The sequence below is a fragment of the Meleagris gallopavo genome, chromosome 17 (genome assembly GCF_000146605.3).
Source record: "Meleagris gallopavo isolate NT-WF06-2002-E0010 breed Aviagen turkey brand Nicholas breeding stock chromosome 17, Turkey_5.1, whole genome shotgun sequence".
In the NCBI taxonomy this organism is placed as follows: Eukaryota; Metazoa; Chordata; class Aves; order Galliformes; family Phasianidae; genus Meleagris; species Meleagris gallopavo.
The window spans coordinates 7,766,682-7,784,009 of NC_015027.2; the positions used below are offsets into that span (position 1 = coordinate 7,766,682).

At 44.5% G+C, this 17,328-nt stretch overlaps 1 protein-coding gene across 1 annotated transcript in view; it reads left to right on the top strand.

Annotated features, from left to right (window-relative positions):
• The window catches only part of LOC100539371 (glutathione hydrolase 5 proenzyme), a 17,866-nt gene continuing 538 nt past the window's right edge, over positions 1-17,328 (top strand). Inside the window, 12 exon segments of the mRNA XM_010720307.3 lie at positions 1-61; positions 3,705-3,755; positions 3,873-3,937; positions 4,363-4,389; positions 4,391-4,424; positions 4,427-4,658; positions 12,745-12,875; positions 14,294-14,380; positions 15,098-15,287; positions 15,847-16,004; positions 16,435-16,584; positions 17,077-17,210. Of these exon segments, the coding sequence (XP_010718609.2) occupies positions 1-61; positions 3,705-3,755; positions 3,873-3,937; positions 4,363-4,389; positions 4,391-4,424; positions 4,427-4,658; positions 12,745-12,875; positions 14,294-14,380; positions 15,098-15,287; positions 15,847-16,004; positions 16,435-16,584; positions 17,077-17,210 (1,320 nt within the window).

The following is a 17,328-nucleotide window of genomic DNA, read 5'->3' on the forward strand; positions in this document are numbered from 1 at the left end:
ATGGCCAAAAGAGTGCAAAAGTCTCGTGGACAAATGGCTGGGGCAGGCTGCGAGGCCGTAGGTCAGTCTCTGTTGAGATTAATGGGAGTGCTTCCCATCAGTGTCAAGTAAGGTCTTCTAAAGAACGTAAATAACTTCTAAGGTTCCGTAAAATACGATGGCAGAAGTAGAGAGGAGAGAAGAAGGGAAGAGAAAATTGGCTGTTCCGTGATTTCAGATAATTTTCTCCTGTATTCCTACCTTGCTGGGAACAAGCAAGACCTCGGGTCCTCAGCCACTATGGAGCAGATGAGCTCTGCTGATATCAGAGACTTCTACCCAGCTGAGAACCTGGCTTTAAAGCTCCTGTACAGCTTGGTGTCTGACATGAGTTTTAAAAAAAATACATTGGATTTTAAGTCTGATTCTTGGCTCCGCTGTCTTGGCAAGTGTCCTATTCATTAGAAAACTAAACAGCGGCAGATTACTGAGTGAGTTGGGAATTTTTATAGTTAACTCTGAAATGTAAATGAATTCCAAAATATAAACGCTTCAAACTGTGATTCTTACTTTCTAGCCAGTTCTCTAACCCAGGCGAATCTGGCAGGCCTTGCCTGAGCTGCAGAAAGTGAGATTTCTTTGAACAGCTGAGCTGCCTCCCCAGCAGAAAAGTTCCACTCCAGCACAACAGTGCAGCATGCCAAAGGCTGGCACTCTGCTTGGGGATCCCAGCATTAGACATGGACTTTTGCAGCCTGGGATCCCAGTGAGCACCCAGGAGCACTGGCTTGCCAGAGGTCTTTTGACTTGGAAGCTCTTCATTTGTTGCAAGCGCTGGCAGAGCAGATGTTTGTTATTTATAGTCAGGATTGAGCAGGGCTGTTAGTCATTGACCATCATGTATGTAGTGTATAGCATCTAAAACATCCCTACAAATTGATGTTTTCCTAAAGAGCATGTGGGTTCGAGCCATATTCTCTGGTTACTGACTTCATTATAACATAACAGTAATTCCTGTTGACTTTGGTAATGTTTTGTTGCATTTAGTAATAGAAAAATTCAACTGGAATAATATCACAGACTGTGTCTTGCTGAGGTCTTAAAAAGCTTACAATGGCAGCTATGTAAGTTGTCATACACAGGCAGATGTGTATTTAATTATAAAATCCATTTTATTTAACACTTTCAGCGAGTTTAATGCTTTCAAGTAAGTTCATACCCTCCAGAAATATCCTCTGCGGTCATTACCATGGTACTTTTGCTTAATTTAGTCAAAACAGAGTTCAGACAGCATTTACTCCAGGTGTCCTTGGATGCACAAAAGACTCCCTTTTGTTTCCTAGCATCAGTGTTTCCAGCTATTGCAGTAATTCTATGAATGAGGTTTAGTCTTTAAGAACACATTTCCCACTGGATTTGCTTCAAAACAGACTAAAGAGCATCAGGAGGTTTCACTTTTATTCTGATCTTGAGTGTGGCTGCTCTGTCATAGGAAGCATTGAATGCTGACACATAAGTAATGAGTAATTCTAGAGACCGTTTCAATAACAAAAGAAACAGTGTTTGATTTTTCCTGAATTTAGGGGAGATTATAGGTTTAGTTTTTGTCACAAGTACATGAATGAGAAGTTCTTTGGTACCAGGATTTGCAATGAATATCTCTTTTTCATGGGAGCAAATCATGGCCATCAGTAAAGAAAATTTGCTTGTGTGCAAAGAAAGCCATTTGCAAAGGTTAGGATTTTCATTCCTGGTGCATCACAAGCACCAACATCTGTGGTCTGCATCCTTTGATAGGTCTCCTACAAGATCTGAACATTAAATTCATAGAGTGCTGCCTCTATTTTTGTTATTTGGTTATTATATAAAGACAAGAGATGTTTCTGGATTGTAGCATGATCGGAGGGGAAAACAAATAATGTATGAAGTGCATCCAATTTGGCTTCGGCTGCATGCTTTTGGAAACTTTCCTAGATTCTTATCCAACAATTTAAACTTAATTTAGTGTTGAGAAATATAAAGTGCACTTCTGATTTGTTACGGTAAGATCGCAGTGACTGCAGACGCTGCTCTGCGGTCAAACTGGAGTATGTTGCAATGTAATTTGAAAAGCGCAAAGACAAAAGGCAAAGAAGGATGGTCAGGACACCAGCATGAGAACACTTGGAGTGTTGTGTGCTTAGAGTTCTTTTAGTTTATTTTTGTCAGAGATGAAACAAGAGTGATAAATTGAGGGTCGGTGTAATAGCTTTTCTCTGCTGAGCAGAAATGTCTGGCTTTCTGTCCAGTGATGTTCCTGTCCTTCCATCAACCAATGGGAAACTGTGCTCAAGAAAAAGAGGCATGGAGAAAACATGCCACAAACCTACCCTTTGGCTGCAGACAAGGCAGTAAACCTTGTTTTCGTGATGCTGGCCCTGTACTGCCATGGATCCGCTTCAGCAAACTGATCCCAGTGCTCTCAGAGAGTGGCTCCTTGATTTGCAGTAAGCTGCCTGCAAGGGAACGTCTTCCCAACTCCTCTGCTCTGTAGTGATGCTGTGCCTTTAAAACGTGAGGTTCTGTCCCCCTCAATGATTTATTACTATCTATAAGGTGACTGGGGTGTTTGTGATAATCTTAGTTATGCCTGTACTTCAGGTGTTAAACAATTTTCAAGCTCAGTCTCAGTTGAAGAGTTGGAAAAAGATGTAATGGGACCCCAAACAGCATAAAGAACAACATAAAGATTCTGTTCCTATTTATTAGTTAATAACTTATGTTAATAATTGTAGTTCTAATTAAGCGAATACTAGAATATGTATATGTAACAGTATAATTTAGATATAGCCAGTGCAGATTTGCAGTGTAGTATCTCAAAGCTGAGAACTGTGCCAACAAGACTGTAAAGTCTGCACCAAGACAGGGAAGGTGGCTCAGCCTTCATTCCTGTGTCTGTGAAGGGTTTGCCTATGGGAATTATCTGTTGCAAGGGATCCCAACCACATCTTGGCATGTCCAGAAGTGGTCTGGGGGTTAATGCTCTCTGCTCTCTTTCTTGCCAGGACTCCTCATTGGCAGCACAACAGTTATTGTATATTTACAGGTGTTTGACCTGCTGAGTTGAAAAGCAAATTTCAAAGAAATCTGGAGATTGCAGTTAAATTCTCCATGGCATTTGATGAAAGCAAATGGGCAAAATCCACTCGAGTCTCTCGGTGGCCAGGATTTCCAGTTATTTACAGGAAATGATTTTCCCTAAACCCACTGTAACTGATTCTTTAGGTGTTATGGAATAACGTGGAAAGAAAGAAATGAATATGAAAGTCACACAGAGATTGAGAAATCTGATGAGATCAGGGATGTTTTGCAACGGGGTGAAATGCAGAGTCACATTAGAGCTGGGGAGGCTTGGCAGATATACCTGGCATAACTAAGTCAGATGGAGGTATGGAGATCAAGAAATGATTCCCCAGGGGCCATAGTTTATCTTGGACGATGCTATATATTTCTCTTGGCGTATTCTCACTTCCACCACATGACCTTATGGGAAGATACAACTACAAAAACAACTATCAAATCTATTTATTGAGGTATGATACGCAGAATAAGAAATGATCACAGATAATAACTTTGATTAAAGGCAGCAGATATAAAGCCTCATCTTTAACTTTTTAAGTGTGAGAGGAACTGTGTGACCAAGAGCTCTAATAGAGCTAACTGGGGCCAGCTGTGCTGCTAATCAGTGCTGTGCTGGGAATCTGCTCTGTGTTATTCAAGAGCCCTTTGCTTCCCAGGTGCTGTGATTGCTGAGTGATCCAAGCTGGACCCCCAGAGCTTTTAACTCTTAAGTTGTGTAGAGCTGCAGAAACGTGCTGTTTTATTACATTTATTTATTTGTTATGCTTTTACAGATGTACGGTGGGGGCAGTGGCAAGATTTAATGCAAGCCATTAAGAAAGGTGGAGTAAACTATAAGGTAAGTATAAAAGTTCCAGCTTTGTATTTCTTTAGTGATTAGCTTTTACTTCTTTGAGTAGCCTTCTGGAAAGTATCCTGTGTGTAATGCAGGATCAGTGCTGTGATTTTCCCAGTGATTCAACACGTGGGCTGTCTTTGCTTTGCAGTTTGCTGTGTGTGGTGAGAATGGAAGGACAGGGAAAGCGCTTGAAACCAAAAACCAGTGTTGGGATTTCACTTTGAAGTGCTCCAGCAATGAATGCGTTAAATGTTTTCATCAGAGAACTTTTAAAAAAAAAAGGGGGGTATAAGGAGGATTTGCCAGAAAATTAGTTTATAAAAGAAAGTGAAAGCTGTGTCACACATTAGAGAGCAGAGAAGAGAAAGTGCAACGTTACCTTTGTCTCAGCTTTTCATCTGAAAAAATGTAATTGTCGATCACAGGAGGCAGAACCCAGTTCAGTGAGACCTCCCTTCCTCCCATCACTGCAGGATCCTCCACTTCCCCCGCAGCAAAGCAGACGCCTTCGCAGGAGGACTGAGAGCTTCCCAGGCACCTCTGGCCGTGCAGGAGTAGACATGACGACAGGAAGGATCTGCTGCCTGGTGCTGCTGACCCTCGGGGTGCTGGCGGCCGTGGTTGTGCTCCTGGTCACCCTGACTCAACCCAAGTGTGGTCCTCAGCAGTACCTGCATGGTGCTGTGGCTGCTGACACCGAGATCTGCTCTAACATCAGCCGGTATGTGCACGGACCTCTTGGTTTGTCAGTTTGTGCTGTGTGTGTCCTGGGCTTGGGTTGGTGGACAGGTACGTGCAGTGACTGGGAGCGAGCTGGGTTTCTGCCTCATCCCTGCTCCTTGGGCTGAGGAGAGGTGCTGCTCCTTGGGTGCTCGTTGTTGGCAGCAGAGCAGCTCAGAAAATTGAAGGGGATCTTCCTCTGATGCTTATCTTAATTACCTAATATCACATGAATGGCCTATGGGAAGGTGCAAATATTTATAGAATGTGAACGTAATGTTATTTTTAACAGTGGAAAAAAGAAATCAACTGCTTGCTTCATGGTGGTAAGTCTGTTGGATAAGTGGCTTAGGAATTTCTCATGAAAGGAGGGAGAGGAGCTAGCAGGGAGCTGCAGCCAGGCTTCAGCAGAGGTTATGAAGGCAAGCAGGTGGATGGGATAAGGAGGGATGGACAGCCCAGCCTTTAAGGAGTGCATTTCTGGACCAAAGCCTGCAGCAGGCATATCTGCTATCAGGAAAGGCACAACGCATTGGAAAGTAAAGCGTAGATATAATTGAAATTCAACCAAGTTGGTGTAAGTATAGAAGGCATGCTTACGTTGCTTGGAGGGAAAGATGCAGGCGTAAAGAAAATCCTCAAGCTGCTCTGGTCGTATGACTTTAGTTTGCACAACAACTTATTTCTTATGTATTTTAACTCTTAACTTTTACTGTTGCTATTACTTCAGTTCTTAAGCCTTTGCATGCACGAAAGTGGAAGGATGGAACTTAAACCTTTACAAGCTACATGCAGTACGTGTGAATGCTGAAGCTGTGTGCTCTACCCTGTGACTGGAGGAGTGAGGCAGGTGTTGGTGTCACTGCACCACACTTCTTGCTGTGGCTTGTGCAGTGACAAACTGACATAGCACTTGTGAGTAACTGGTGAAGGTGCACTGTGGCTGTGTGCATGTGAAGAAGTGAGATTTTTTTATGCTGGGCACCAGGTTAGGCTTCTTGCTTAACCCAGGATGAGATCAGCAGTAGCCATGAAATCCAATTTCTATCTGAGCAGTCTTAGTCATTAGGTCCTGCTGTTGCCACTTGTGAGCTTCCACTTCATTTGCCACCTAACTTCAGCTTCAGCAAAGCCAAGTACATTTCTGTGCACAGCCCTAGTGCCTTTCCATACTGTGCCCAGCCAGTTAATTGAATGGTTTTGAGATTACAACAATGCTGTTGACTTCTTCTGTTCAGAAATAATTAACTCCTAAAGTCATGAGATGTAGGAGGAAGGAAGTGAAAGGAAACGATCAATTTGGGATGTTTTTTTTTTTTGTTTGTTTGTTTTTTAAAGTAGGTAGTGTATGTAGGTCTTCACTCTTTTTCTGCAATTATACAAACATTTGCAGATGTTTATGCTGTCTCTTTGGGACTGGGCTGATGCAAAGAGTTGAGGAATTAGAAAGGTGTAATGAGCAATGATATTCCCACTGGCGCAAGGGCTGGGATTTGTACTGCAATTCCTGAGTCCCTGCTGGGCCCTTTGCTATCATGTCTGCTTGTTCACACTTCCCCATTTCCCTGCGCTACTGTTAGAGCCTGTACAGTCACTACTGCTGCTCTTCTCATCCTACCAAATGCTGTACCCAATCCATTACCCCCTGCTCACAGACTCTTCAACCCTACAGGTTTTCTTCTGCCCCGAGCCTGTCTTTGCAGCTTGGTCACCTCACTCCTCACCCACATCTCTATGTTTGAGGCAGGACGTTGCTGGCCTCTCCTCTTGCTAGCTGTGTCTGGGGAGCACCGAGCGCCAAAACAGTAATTTCTTTATTGTTTTCTGACACCCAAAGCTGTGACAAACAGACTTTTGGGGGGAATTGTGCTTGGCCCCTGCAGCTCAGAGATGGAACAGGCTAAGTTCTACTGTCACTGCCAAAAAATACAGTAGAGAATTAATCTACCAAAGATGGATAATGCATTCTTCACACACACACACACACACACACACTACAGAGATGTATATAAAATAAAAATTATAAAGTTTACAATTTTCTCCCTCAAGGCAAACAGCTTTGCTAAATTGAAATGCGTTGTCAGAACTGAAGACAGACCCCCCTCTGGCTTTAGATATACACACTTAAAATTTTCTAGAGGAATTTAAAAATAAGTAAAATAAGCAAAGCAACTTTCCTCAAATGCATTCTTGCTGATGCTTTTAGTGGAAACATATGTAAAGAGTAATCTCCACAGCACCATGGGAAAAACAAACTAATTAGGCTTCATGGCGAAGTTATATAATCAAATGAAAACAACGTGTTGTGATTGAACCTACCTGCCTGGTGAGAATGGAGTAATGGCAAGCAGTCCCCAGAGTGCACGGGGAGACTCAATAGTGCCACTTTGTCCCTGCTCTCCCCAATGACTCTGCAGTCCCTCTGTTTGCTGGGGCTCTGGGCTGGCCCCCAGCCATCTTTTTTTTTTATCCTGCAAATCCCCCTGGGCTCCCAGAAGCCCATGTGAGGGATGCTCAGAGAACCTCCAAGTGCAGAGTGGGCTCAGTGCCTGAAATGTTTGAAGTTAAGGGCAGCACCTAATCTTTAACCTCTTTATGAACTTCATTCTTTAATCAAAAGTCTTATTTCCTTTACAAAACAGAAAACTAACAACCCAAACCATATTGCTGTCCCATGTGCAGTGAGTTTCATTAGCAGTAATGAAATTTCTGAGGTGTTACATGATGGTTTAAGTGGCTGATGAAGCAGAATCTTTGTGCTTCCCTAACAGAGCTTTAAAATGAACTTAATGAGAGCAACTGAACCAAACCTCTTGTGCTAAGTGCAAGAGTGTCTTTTAATAAGTGGGATGGTGAGCTTGGGAAAACATCTCAAGATGCCTGTATTTCTGAATTCCATCACTGCTCAGCTGTGAAGGAAGGCTCAGCAAGGGAACCACATAGCTCTAATTCTTTATTACAAAATGGAGAGAGGAGGGAACAGAGCCATAACTCCCATTTGCTGCTTTTTCTTAACTTGTGCTGAGCTGTTATCTTCAGGCTTCAGTTTCCCATCTCTGGAGATGGTATTTGTATACTCTAGGGTTGTGTGAGGTTGAATTGTCTGAGATTTTAATGCAACTCTTTGGCTCCCTCCAGAAAGCCAGCAACCTCGGCAAGCCTCCAGCATCATCATCCTTGTTGGCAGGTCCTGTGCTAGACTGGCTCTTAGCTATTGGTGCCTGATTTGCAGTGCTGAATGAGGTTGACTCTCTTGCTGCAGATGGTTTTACTGCTAGGAACTGGGGACTAAAAGTAAATATTGAGCAACTGAGTGTCTGTCCTCTCAAGCGCAGTCAGGGGCCCTACTCTGGCAAAACCTAGAACTTAGTGAGGAGGGATGGGAGGCTAAAAGAGAAGACGGAGCAGGTTTTAGGACGTGGATGTGGTACTGAAGTCCACCTCAGTTAATTTGTCTTCATGTCAGGAATCCATGAGAAGACAGGAGCTGATTGCCTGGCAGCATACAGTACCCAACCCAGCGTTCACCTCCAGCTCTGAACCTCTTGTTCCCTCCTGGCAGTGGAGGAGGATTTTTCCATCAACAGAGCAAAAAGTATCATATGCCCTTCCTGTGTGCTGTTTGAACTCTGCTAGCCACTGCTCCTCACCTCTGTGTTTCCCAAATGATAGACACAAGAGCCAGCACGAAGCCAGGGAGGAATTTAGGAGAAGGGCTCATTCTCAGCAGTGAGTTTTGCTGCAGAGAGGTGAGCTGAGCTGACCTGGCCCTGCAGCCTCCTCAGATCTCACATCCCCAGTGCAGCGCAGTATAAACCCTGGGAACTGCCTTCCTCTGGAACAAAGACCCCCCTGAGGACAAGACACTGGGAGGGTGAGAATTGAATAGCAAAAAAAACTTTTGTTTCCTGGGAAGCTGTTCTAAGCAAAGGATCTGCTGTGAAAATCCTCTTCAGTGATGACCCAGCAGCATTTCTGAAAAATCTTTATATCCCAAAGGATTTGCCTTCCCATCTTGTATTTCAGTAGTTTTAAAATTAGTAACTTTTTTTTTTTAACAGAAACAGATGTTGCTTTTGCTCCTCATCAATCTTAGTCAGGCAGCTCCTATGTAATAGGTGGTCTTAAAGAGGAAAAAACAAAAACAAAAACCTAGCATTTCAAGTGTGTTTAAAATGGCATCAGCTCCTCCTAGTTCAGAGCAGAACTGCAGACTTCAGTCGAGCGCTGCTCAACTTGACTGTAAGGAGACTGTGAAGAAGTGCCATTATTCACCCTTCCTGGGTGGGTGAAGCACTTTTTCACTGCTGCTGGAACAAGACCTGATTGTTATGTCCTCTTCTGCAAGGAAATGCTATTTCTGCTCCTGACTTTAAGGATATGCTGTTAATGACAGAGCCCTAAATCTGAAACTAAGTGGCAGGAAGGATATTGTTATCAAATCTTGCCAGCTGTAGTGCTAAGTTGTCTCCAGAGGAACCTGGTAAGGTACCAGACTGTTTTGCTTGTAGGGTTACGTTTTTCTCCACTATTTTGCATTATAATTATTTGTAGCAAGTGATCCAAATAAAGGAAGGCAAACTAATAAAACAGGGAATGCTCCTTCAGTCTGGCTGGTCAAGAAAGGAGTAATGGCCCTGAATTCCCCAGGGAAGTGGCAGAGCTCTGGCTGAATGCAGGCAAGTCAGGCGTGGGGAGCTCAGCATGATGTGCCAAGAAAAGGATCAGAGAATGTTTTTCCTTGTCTTTCAGATTGGTTGGAGGGAGAGTGGGAAGCTGTCGAGACCGGGGGGCCAGTCTGCAGATAGCAGAGTGTGCCTGTGGGCCTTGGACCCTGCTCTAATCATAGAGACACATATCAGGCGTCAGAGGTAAAAGGGGAAAGCAGCTCCTAAGAAATCATTAGTAACCGAGACCAGGATTTGGTTTTACCCTTGCTGGGATCCATGACTTCTGAGCTTGAGTTCAAAGCCAGACTCTAAGGCTTCTTTTTCCTTCTCTGTCCCATGTCTTGGGACTCAGGAGCGCTGGGATGTCAGGGATATACACCTCCCCAGAGCCTGGACACAACATCAGTGTAGTTGGTGAGCCCCCCAAGGTATGTATATTTGAGATCTGGGGCTGGATGTGCTTCCTGCTATGCTCTGAAGAACCAATGTTATGCCTCATCTGGGGGAGAAATCTCAGCTCTGCTCCCAAAGAAACAATGGTAAAGGACCATACTCAGCATCATGTAACCCGTCCTATCTGACGTGTTCTCAGATGTTGCACACTGTGGAGGTGGGTGGGAAGCTTTACTGTCCATTCTGTGGTGGCTCACTGGAAGGCAGGTGGCTGGAAAGCCCCCCTTCCCTTGAACAAGAAATAAGTTTGAGTGCATATCTTTACATGTGGTATTCGCTGCCAGAGGTGACAGTGACAAACAGTTGCCACACAGTAGAGAGGAATGTAGAGCACTTTTGGAACACCTGGAAATCTTCTCTTTCTCCTGTTGTCTTGTTTATATTGCAGAGTGATTTTAATGATGGGTAGTGACCAAGGACAAAGCAAAACATGCTTAGCTTTTCTGCGAAATTTGTGTTGTCTGCTGCTGTTATTTTTGCTGTGTATTATGGTAACACCAAGAAGTCACAGCCAGGAATTAGGGCTCTGCTGCACGAGGCACAAGAACAATTGAGATTATCTCTGGCTTTCCTGTCTTCTTGAGGCACTCACAAAGCCAGCGTCTTGGGTGTGATCCATCTGAAAACTGTCAGGTAACGAGCTCATAAACAAGCACTTCATTTGCCTGGGGCAGTGCTACTGAGTCTTCTTTGCTGACGAACGTCCTCCTCCCACTGGTTCCTTGATCTTGATTGGGATTTTGTGTCACAGCCCAGCTCTCAGCTCCCGGGAGAGGTCCTGTTACCCTGACAGATGCACCTTTCCTGCTCAGACCTCTTTTCTCCTCCCTGATCTTAGTGGGAGCCAAAGTCCTAACTTGTATTATTCTGTCTGGTTTTAATTAGGAGTGTTGGAGAGTGGGATCGTGCATAAACTCTTGTTTAGAGACCCTCAGGTTTGTGTGCCTTGTACATATGGCAGTGCATTAGCAGCAGGTAGAGGGTGTTTTCACACACAAACAAGTATTTGGCAACACCAAATGATCTTAGCACCATCCGGAAGCTAAAAACAGGCCACGTAGGTGTACACACATTAAACAGATATGTTTACTGTCCTCACCTTTTGGAGGAGGAACTGCTCACCTTTTGTAACAGGCAGCTAGCTATGACACAGAACGGATGGGGATCCTCACCAGGGAGGGCTTCTCCAAGCTCAAGCTTTTCTGGAGACAGAGAGGAGTGGCAGGAAGGCTTCTGGGTGACAGACAGTGTAGGAGTGCCACCACTTCATAGCTATGAATGCTTCTCAGGCTTTGGGAAAACGACAGCTATGTGTCTGATTTTCCTCTCTAACACCTGATTGTGCTGCATTACATTTGAAGTTGTTTTTCACTTAAGTTTATCTCAGGACTTTTTTTCTCCCTGGCACAAGGCTTTGTACACGGGCTCAGAGGTCACTGCTGTGGTCCTTCTCTCCACCCCTTTCCAGCTTTCTAATATGCTTCCAGGTCTTCTGCAGGCATAACACTGAGCCTCAGTCACCCAGTTCAGGGCAGCATTCAGGGAGCAGCTTGCTACTAGAAAGCTGAAAGCTGTGCAGGGCTGCAAACAGAAAGCCCCGTGGTTCCCTGTGGTTTCATTACTCCCCAGTTGTCCACATACCATTTCCTTGCAGGCAGCTGGTCCAAGGTCACTTAAACAAAGAAAAGCCTCTATCAGTGGATCTGTGGGTAGCATCCTGTTCTCAGCCTCAGCAGGTCCCAACAACAACAATGGATGTAAAATAAACAGCAGTCCCTCTCTGTGTTCCTGCAACAGCCTCTGGGAGCAGTTACACTCCAGTCGATGAACTGTTCTTCCACTTAGCATTCTGACTTTGCCTTTTCCAAGCAATACCCCAAGCTGAGCACTCGGAAACCTTAGCAAAAAGCAGGGCTGGCCACTGGCAGGCTGCATGGGGAAATCCCTCTTCACCAGCATCACATTTCCACTGAAAGGAGATTTTGTTATGGCTGTGCTTGAAGGATGGTTTGTTATTCTCCAGCAGAAATTTTCTTCTAGCAACAGCACGAGTCTGCCTTAATGGCCTTGTGATTTTCGGTATGGCTGTACGTTGGTAGAAACAATCACTTTGTGGTGGTTTATTTATTTTTATTCTACTTGTTTGACGTGAGCTTTTTTCCTTGCATTTTTTTTTCTTTATTTGAGAATGGTGGGGGTATTTTTATGTTACAGAAGCCCAGGAAGGCACGTTGCATAAAGAGCGAAGTAAGGTTTGAATTTTGTGCTAATTGAGACAGTGAGTCTCAGGAGTTTGCTTCATGTGGACCCATTATTTCTGCTTCCATATCTCTGGCCTGTTGACTAGCAGATGCCTTTTAGTGGGAATGGCAGGTGGGAAGTCAGGAATCGTTTGTTTGGTTCCCAGCATGTAGATGTTCTCCTCTCTGCAGTGAGCATCCTCCTGCGTTTCTGGCAGCTCCTTTCCATCCTTTTTTGTCAAGAGCATTTGTGAGCAGCTGCAGTTCCCTTTGCCTCATGACCCCTTTCCTAGGGGAAGACCAGCACTGCTCAGGGTAGATCTTATAGCCCTTTACAATTCCCTGAAAGGACGCTGTAGCAAGGTGGGGGGAAGGTCAGTCTCTCCTCCTGAATAACAGACAGGATGAGAGGGAATTGCCTCAAATTGTGCCAGGAGAGATTCAGGTTGGATATTAGGAAAATCTTCTTGAAAATAGCCATCAGACACTGGAATGGGCTGCATGTGGAGGTTTTTGAGTCACTTGAACACTTCCAGGAACAACGTAGAAGTGGTACTAAAGAACATAGTTTGGAGGGCAGTATTGGTGGTAGGTGGATGGCTGGACTAGAAGACCTTAGAGGTCTTGTCCAACCTCAGTGATTCTGTGATTTTTCATGGGACTCCTCCATTCCATCATCCCTGGATTTTAACATTGTCTCTTTTTTCTTCCCTTTTCACTCCAGGGACATCCTGAAAAGAGGAGGCTCAGCTGTGGATGCTGCCATCGCTGGTTTGATCTGCACATCAGTGATGAACCCTCAGAGTTCAGGCCTCGGTGGTGGAGTCGTATTTACAATCTATAATGCAAGCACAGGTATGGGCCAGCCCTGCACTCTTCACAGTCAAATTCTTTCATGTTCTCTCAGAATAATTTCTTTTATAATAAAGGCTGTATACAAAAACACACAAAATATACCTTTTGCTCTTAATCCAAAGTATTAATTACAGGAGCTGTCCTGAAAGCTTTCAGAGTGCAGAGCAGGGCTGAAGAGTTCAGTTGATTGCAGACTGAACGTGTGGTGGTAGGGAAGGAGCTTTGAGTGTAAAATGAACTGACTGCACCTTTCCTTGGCCTATAAAGTGATCCCAAATCATATTTCAAAGTCAGATATCTGACTGGTACAGCAAGATTTGAGTAGTCCTGTCCGAGTTGCCACTTGGAGGGAGCACTGCCATGGCAGCAGCTGGGAGTGGAACGAGGTGTATGTGCTGGCAATGAGGGTAGCAGCCCAGGGCTGTCACTGGTTTGGTGGAGCCTTTGGGGTAAGACTTAACGGGTTTGTCCTGCAGCAGCAGCTCAAGCAGAACCTGCTGCCATGGGGAGCATCTCACGCTATCACTGGCGGGGAGGGAGGGCATCAGACTCCCCAGAGTGGTGCTGAAATCTCCTGCTCCAGAAGATGCATCTTCTGTTCAGAAATCTGAATCCAGCAATTTTCAGAGCCTGCTGGGAAGTACTTCTCTGCTCGGTTCAATCTCTTGCACTATTGTGTTCCTGCTTTTATGTTTTAATGCTTTTTAAACTGCCTTGGCTACCAAAACCCCCCAGAGTTTATAGATGCTGTCAGACAAAATAACAATATCAGAGTTTTAAAAACCATTCCAAGTAGTATCATAGAGTTGCAAGTCTGGAAATTCTCAGTTGTTTCTTAAGCAATAGCATAATTTGGCAAAGCACCTATATTTTTTCCCTCTTTTGGCAGAGCCACTTTCCCAATAACCCTTCTGCTACCCAAATTATCTTGCTGTGCAGAGCCCCAGGTGGCCATGCATGGCTCTCATTTGTGGTACAGTAGCACCCTGGTCTCCTGCAGCACAGACAGCTCTCTGGCCTGCAGTGGAAAAAGACAGATAGAAGGCAGATAAAGAGGAGAAATAATTAGGCTACACCTGAAATACAAGTGTGTGACTGATCCTTTTTTCTTTTCAAGTTTCTTGACACATAGGTGTTGCAGACATGACACAAACATGACCTCGCCTTGACATCACTTGGAAAACTACCTATCAAGTAGCATGAGACTCAAGTTTTGTCTCTGACACTTCCCACCTGCAGAGGAAATGCAGGAAGCTGCATCAGATGTGAAGCAGCATATCCCAGATATGCTGGCCTTGTTCCTTGCACCATTATTGTCTCTAGGCAGGCACTGGTCAGTCTGCTGAGCTGACTTGCTGTGTGATATTCACTTGCCTTTTGGAAGAGACTGTAATGCATTCTCTCCTTCTCTTTTCTAGGAACAGTCGAGGTGATCAATGCCCGTGAAACAGCTCCCCAAGGCATTCCTAGCAATCTGTTGTCTGGCTGTGCTCGTTTACCCATCGGTAAGGAACTCAGTGTGTGTAGTGCACAGAAGTAAGGATGGAGGAACTGGGGACCTTGCTCTTGGTCTAAATTGCTGAGCTTCAGACCTGCTTAGCTATCTCTTTGTCACCTCACTACCACTTACAGTCACTCCATGTCCATTTGCTCTTAGCAATTGGTAGCAGGCACTCTTACTTTAGCAGCACATCTTGGATCCTTCCGTGTTTCTTGCTGTATGCATTCTCCTTCCCTCGCACATTCTGTTTTGGGAAGTGTCCTTGTTCCTGGAGGAGATTTTCTTGCCCTTGGAAGAACAGCTGGAAAGGAATCACAAATGATTCTGGTTGGAGGCTTCTGCTCCAACTCCTGCTTAAAGAAGGGTAATGTCAGAACTAGAGCAGGCTGCTCAGGGCCTTATCCTGTCACATTTTTTATCTTCTCTGAGGATGGAGAGTTTCACAGCCTTACTTGACCCCACTTTCAGTTTGACCATGCTCTGCTTGAATGTGTTTTCCCTGATGTCTGGCTGCAGTCTTCTTTGCTGCAACGTGCCCGTTGCTTTTTGTTCTTTTGCCTTTACCCTTCCTATTCTGTATTGGAAGAAACAATTGAACAGTGAAAACTGCCTTTAGGGACCATGTTCTGCCTCTATGAATCCATACTTTGAGTGCTTTCAGAGAGTTGTACTCCACAGGCCAGTGATTTACCAGGTGTAACACTGCAGTTCTGCTCTCCAGGTCCCCAGTGGATTGCTGTACCAGGAGAAATTCGTGGGTATGAAGAAGCCCATAAGCGATACGGCCGCTTGCCATGGAAATCCCTGTTTGAACCAACCATCGAACTCCTTTCACACCCACTTGTTGTTTCCCCAGTTATGGACAAAATAATCAATCACCAAAACTTCTCCCAAGTGGGAAGAAGCCTGTGGTAAGACCCACAAATTAAATTGAAGTGCAAGGAACACTGCTCCCTCAGCTCAGACCATTCTGCTAACATATAGCACAGGCTTCTGCAGCTGCTGCTCAGTAAGTGCTTGCTATGGAGAGAGAATAACAGAAATGTTTGTTTTGGAAATTTTATACTGTCAGCAACTTTTTTTTTTTTTTAAAGTTCATAGTGGCTTGGCACAGCAAAACTTTTTGCTAAGCACATCTGCTCATGAGAGCTGGATGGATGTAGCCTGCCTGTGTCTGTGTGGAAATTGTCCCCTGACAGCAGGGCCCTACAGCAGGCACTTATTTAGGGAAGCCACACTGGTCTGAGCTGGAGTCAAAGCATTAGAGGAAACTCTGTTTATGGGAAAATGTGCCTGGTGTTGTGGGTAGCAGTTGGCTGAGAACTTTTCTCCATGTACACTGCAATATAGCACTGGCTTGGAAAGTATATGACATACAGAAACTAAATCTGCTCTAGGTAGGAAAGGGGGTCTGGCACTGGGAATGGAATAAGCATATTCTGTAATCTGATGGATGTTCTTCTTTAACAGCCCATTGATTTGTGATGGTCAGAAGTTTTTGACATCTGGAAAGACCTTCAGGTGGCCAGCTCTGCAGAAGACGCTGAAAATTTTGGCCGAAAATGGAGCTACAGCGTTTTATGAGGGACAGATAGGAAAGGCCCTGGTGGAAGACATTAGGAAAGTTGGTAGGTAACAGCTAGATTTTAATGCTAGCAGACAGGCTTCTTCCCAGCAACTGGCTGACAATGAGGAGGTACCTGGGGATAGCCAGAATATGGCATTTACTCATTTCTTGGGGTGATACAGGGTGAACATCTTTCCCCCATTCCTGTAACTTAGGCCCAAAAGCAGGGATGAGAGCCAACCACTACTCTGGTATTTGCCCATAACACTCATCTATTGGCCTTTTCAGTTCCCTTGGGCTTTATAATGTCCTAGAGTTTTGTGTTAGATAAGGGCACAAGAAGACTCTGTTGTGCTAGGTAGAAGAAACTCAGTGTACAGAAATGGCTCTTCAGAAACCTTCAAAGGCTCTGATGTGTCCAGCCAATAGCACCTGTTAGAAGCGTATGTTAACATGCTAATGACAACTGTCTCTTTGGTTTTCTGTTGAAGGGTCTGTTATCTCAATGGAGGACCTTAAGGCATACAAAGCAGAAGTATCCTCAGCTCTGAACATTACCCTGAACAAAAACACCACTGTGTTTTCTCCTCCTCCACCCTTGGGAGGTGCTGTGCTACTGTTCATCCTCAAGATATTGGAAGGTAAATTGCTAAGAGAAAGTGTGCTGCAAGAGGTTTGCAAAGAGAACTGATCTAGAGCATGCGAAAATGAATTGGCAGAAAGGGTCTTGGTGAGCCAGTGTGGGCTCTGAAGCAGCATTATGGTTATGCTGTGCAGCAGGATGAGGAACTGGCTCATTCTTACAGTGTTTTAGCATCAGGAAAATGTTTTCTCTGAAAGAGTGGTCACAGTATTGGAACAGGCCGCTCACTGAACTGGTAGAGTTGCTGTCCCTGGAGATGTCCAAGTGCAGAAGTGGCACTGAGGGAAATGATTTAGCGGGCATGATGTTGAGGGACTGATGGTTGGACTTGGATGATCTTAGGGGTCTTTTCCAACCTTTGTGATTCTGTGATTCTCTTCTATTAAGTGAATTGGGGAAAGGAGGCTCCTTTAAACATTTTATAAAATTCTTCAAGAAAAATCGATGGCCAGTGGGTCCATTAACCAAATGAATCCATCTTCCTCTTTAGAGTATAAATTCCATGAGGCATCATTGTCGACACCAAAGGAAAAGGGGGAAACCTACCATATTATTGCAGAGGCCTTGAAGTTTGGCAATATGCTAAAACCTGAGATGAAAGACCCAACTTTCTCTGAAGTTAAGGTAAGCTACTGTAGTGCACGGGAGTATTGACAGACATCAGCAACACTGGCAGCTTCTTCCGTACTGCTAGAAAGAGGAGAAACAAGGGATTCCATATGCTTTCCCTTTCCTTTTTTTT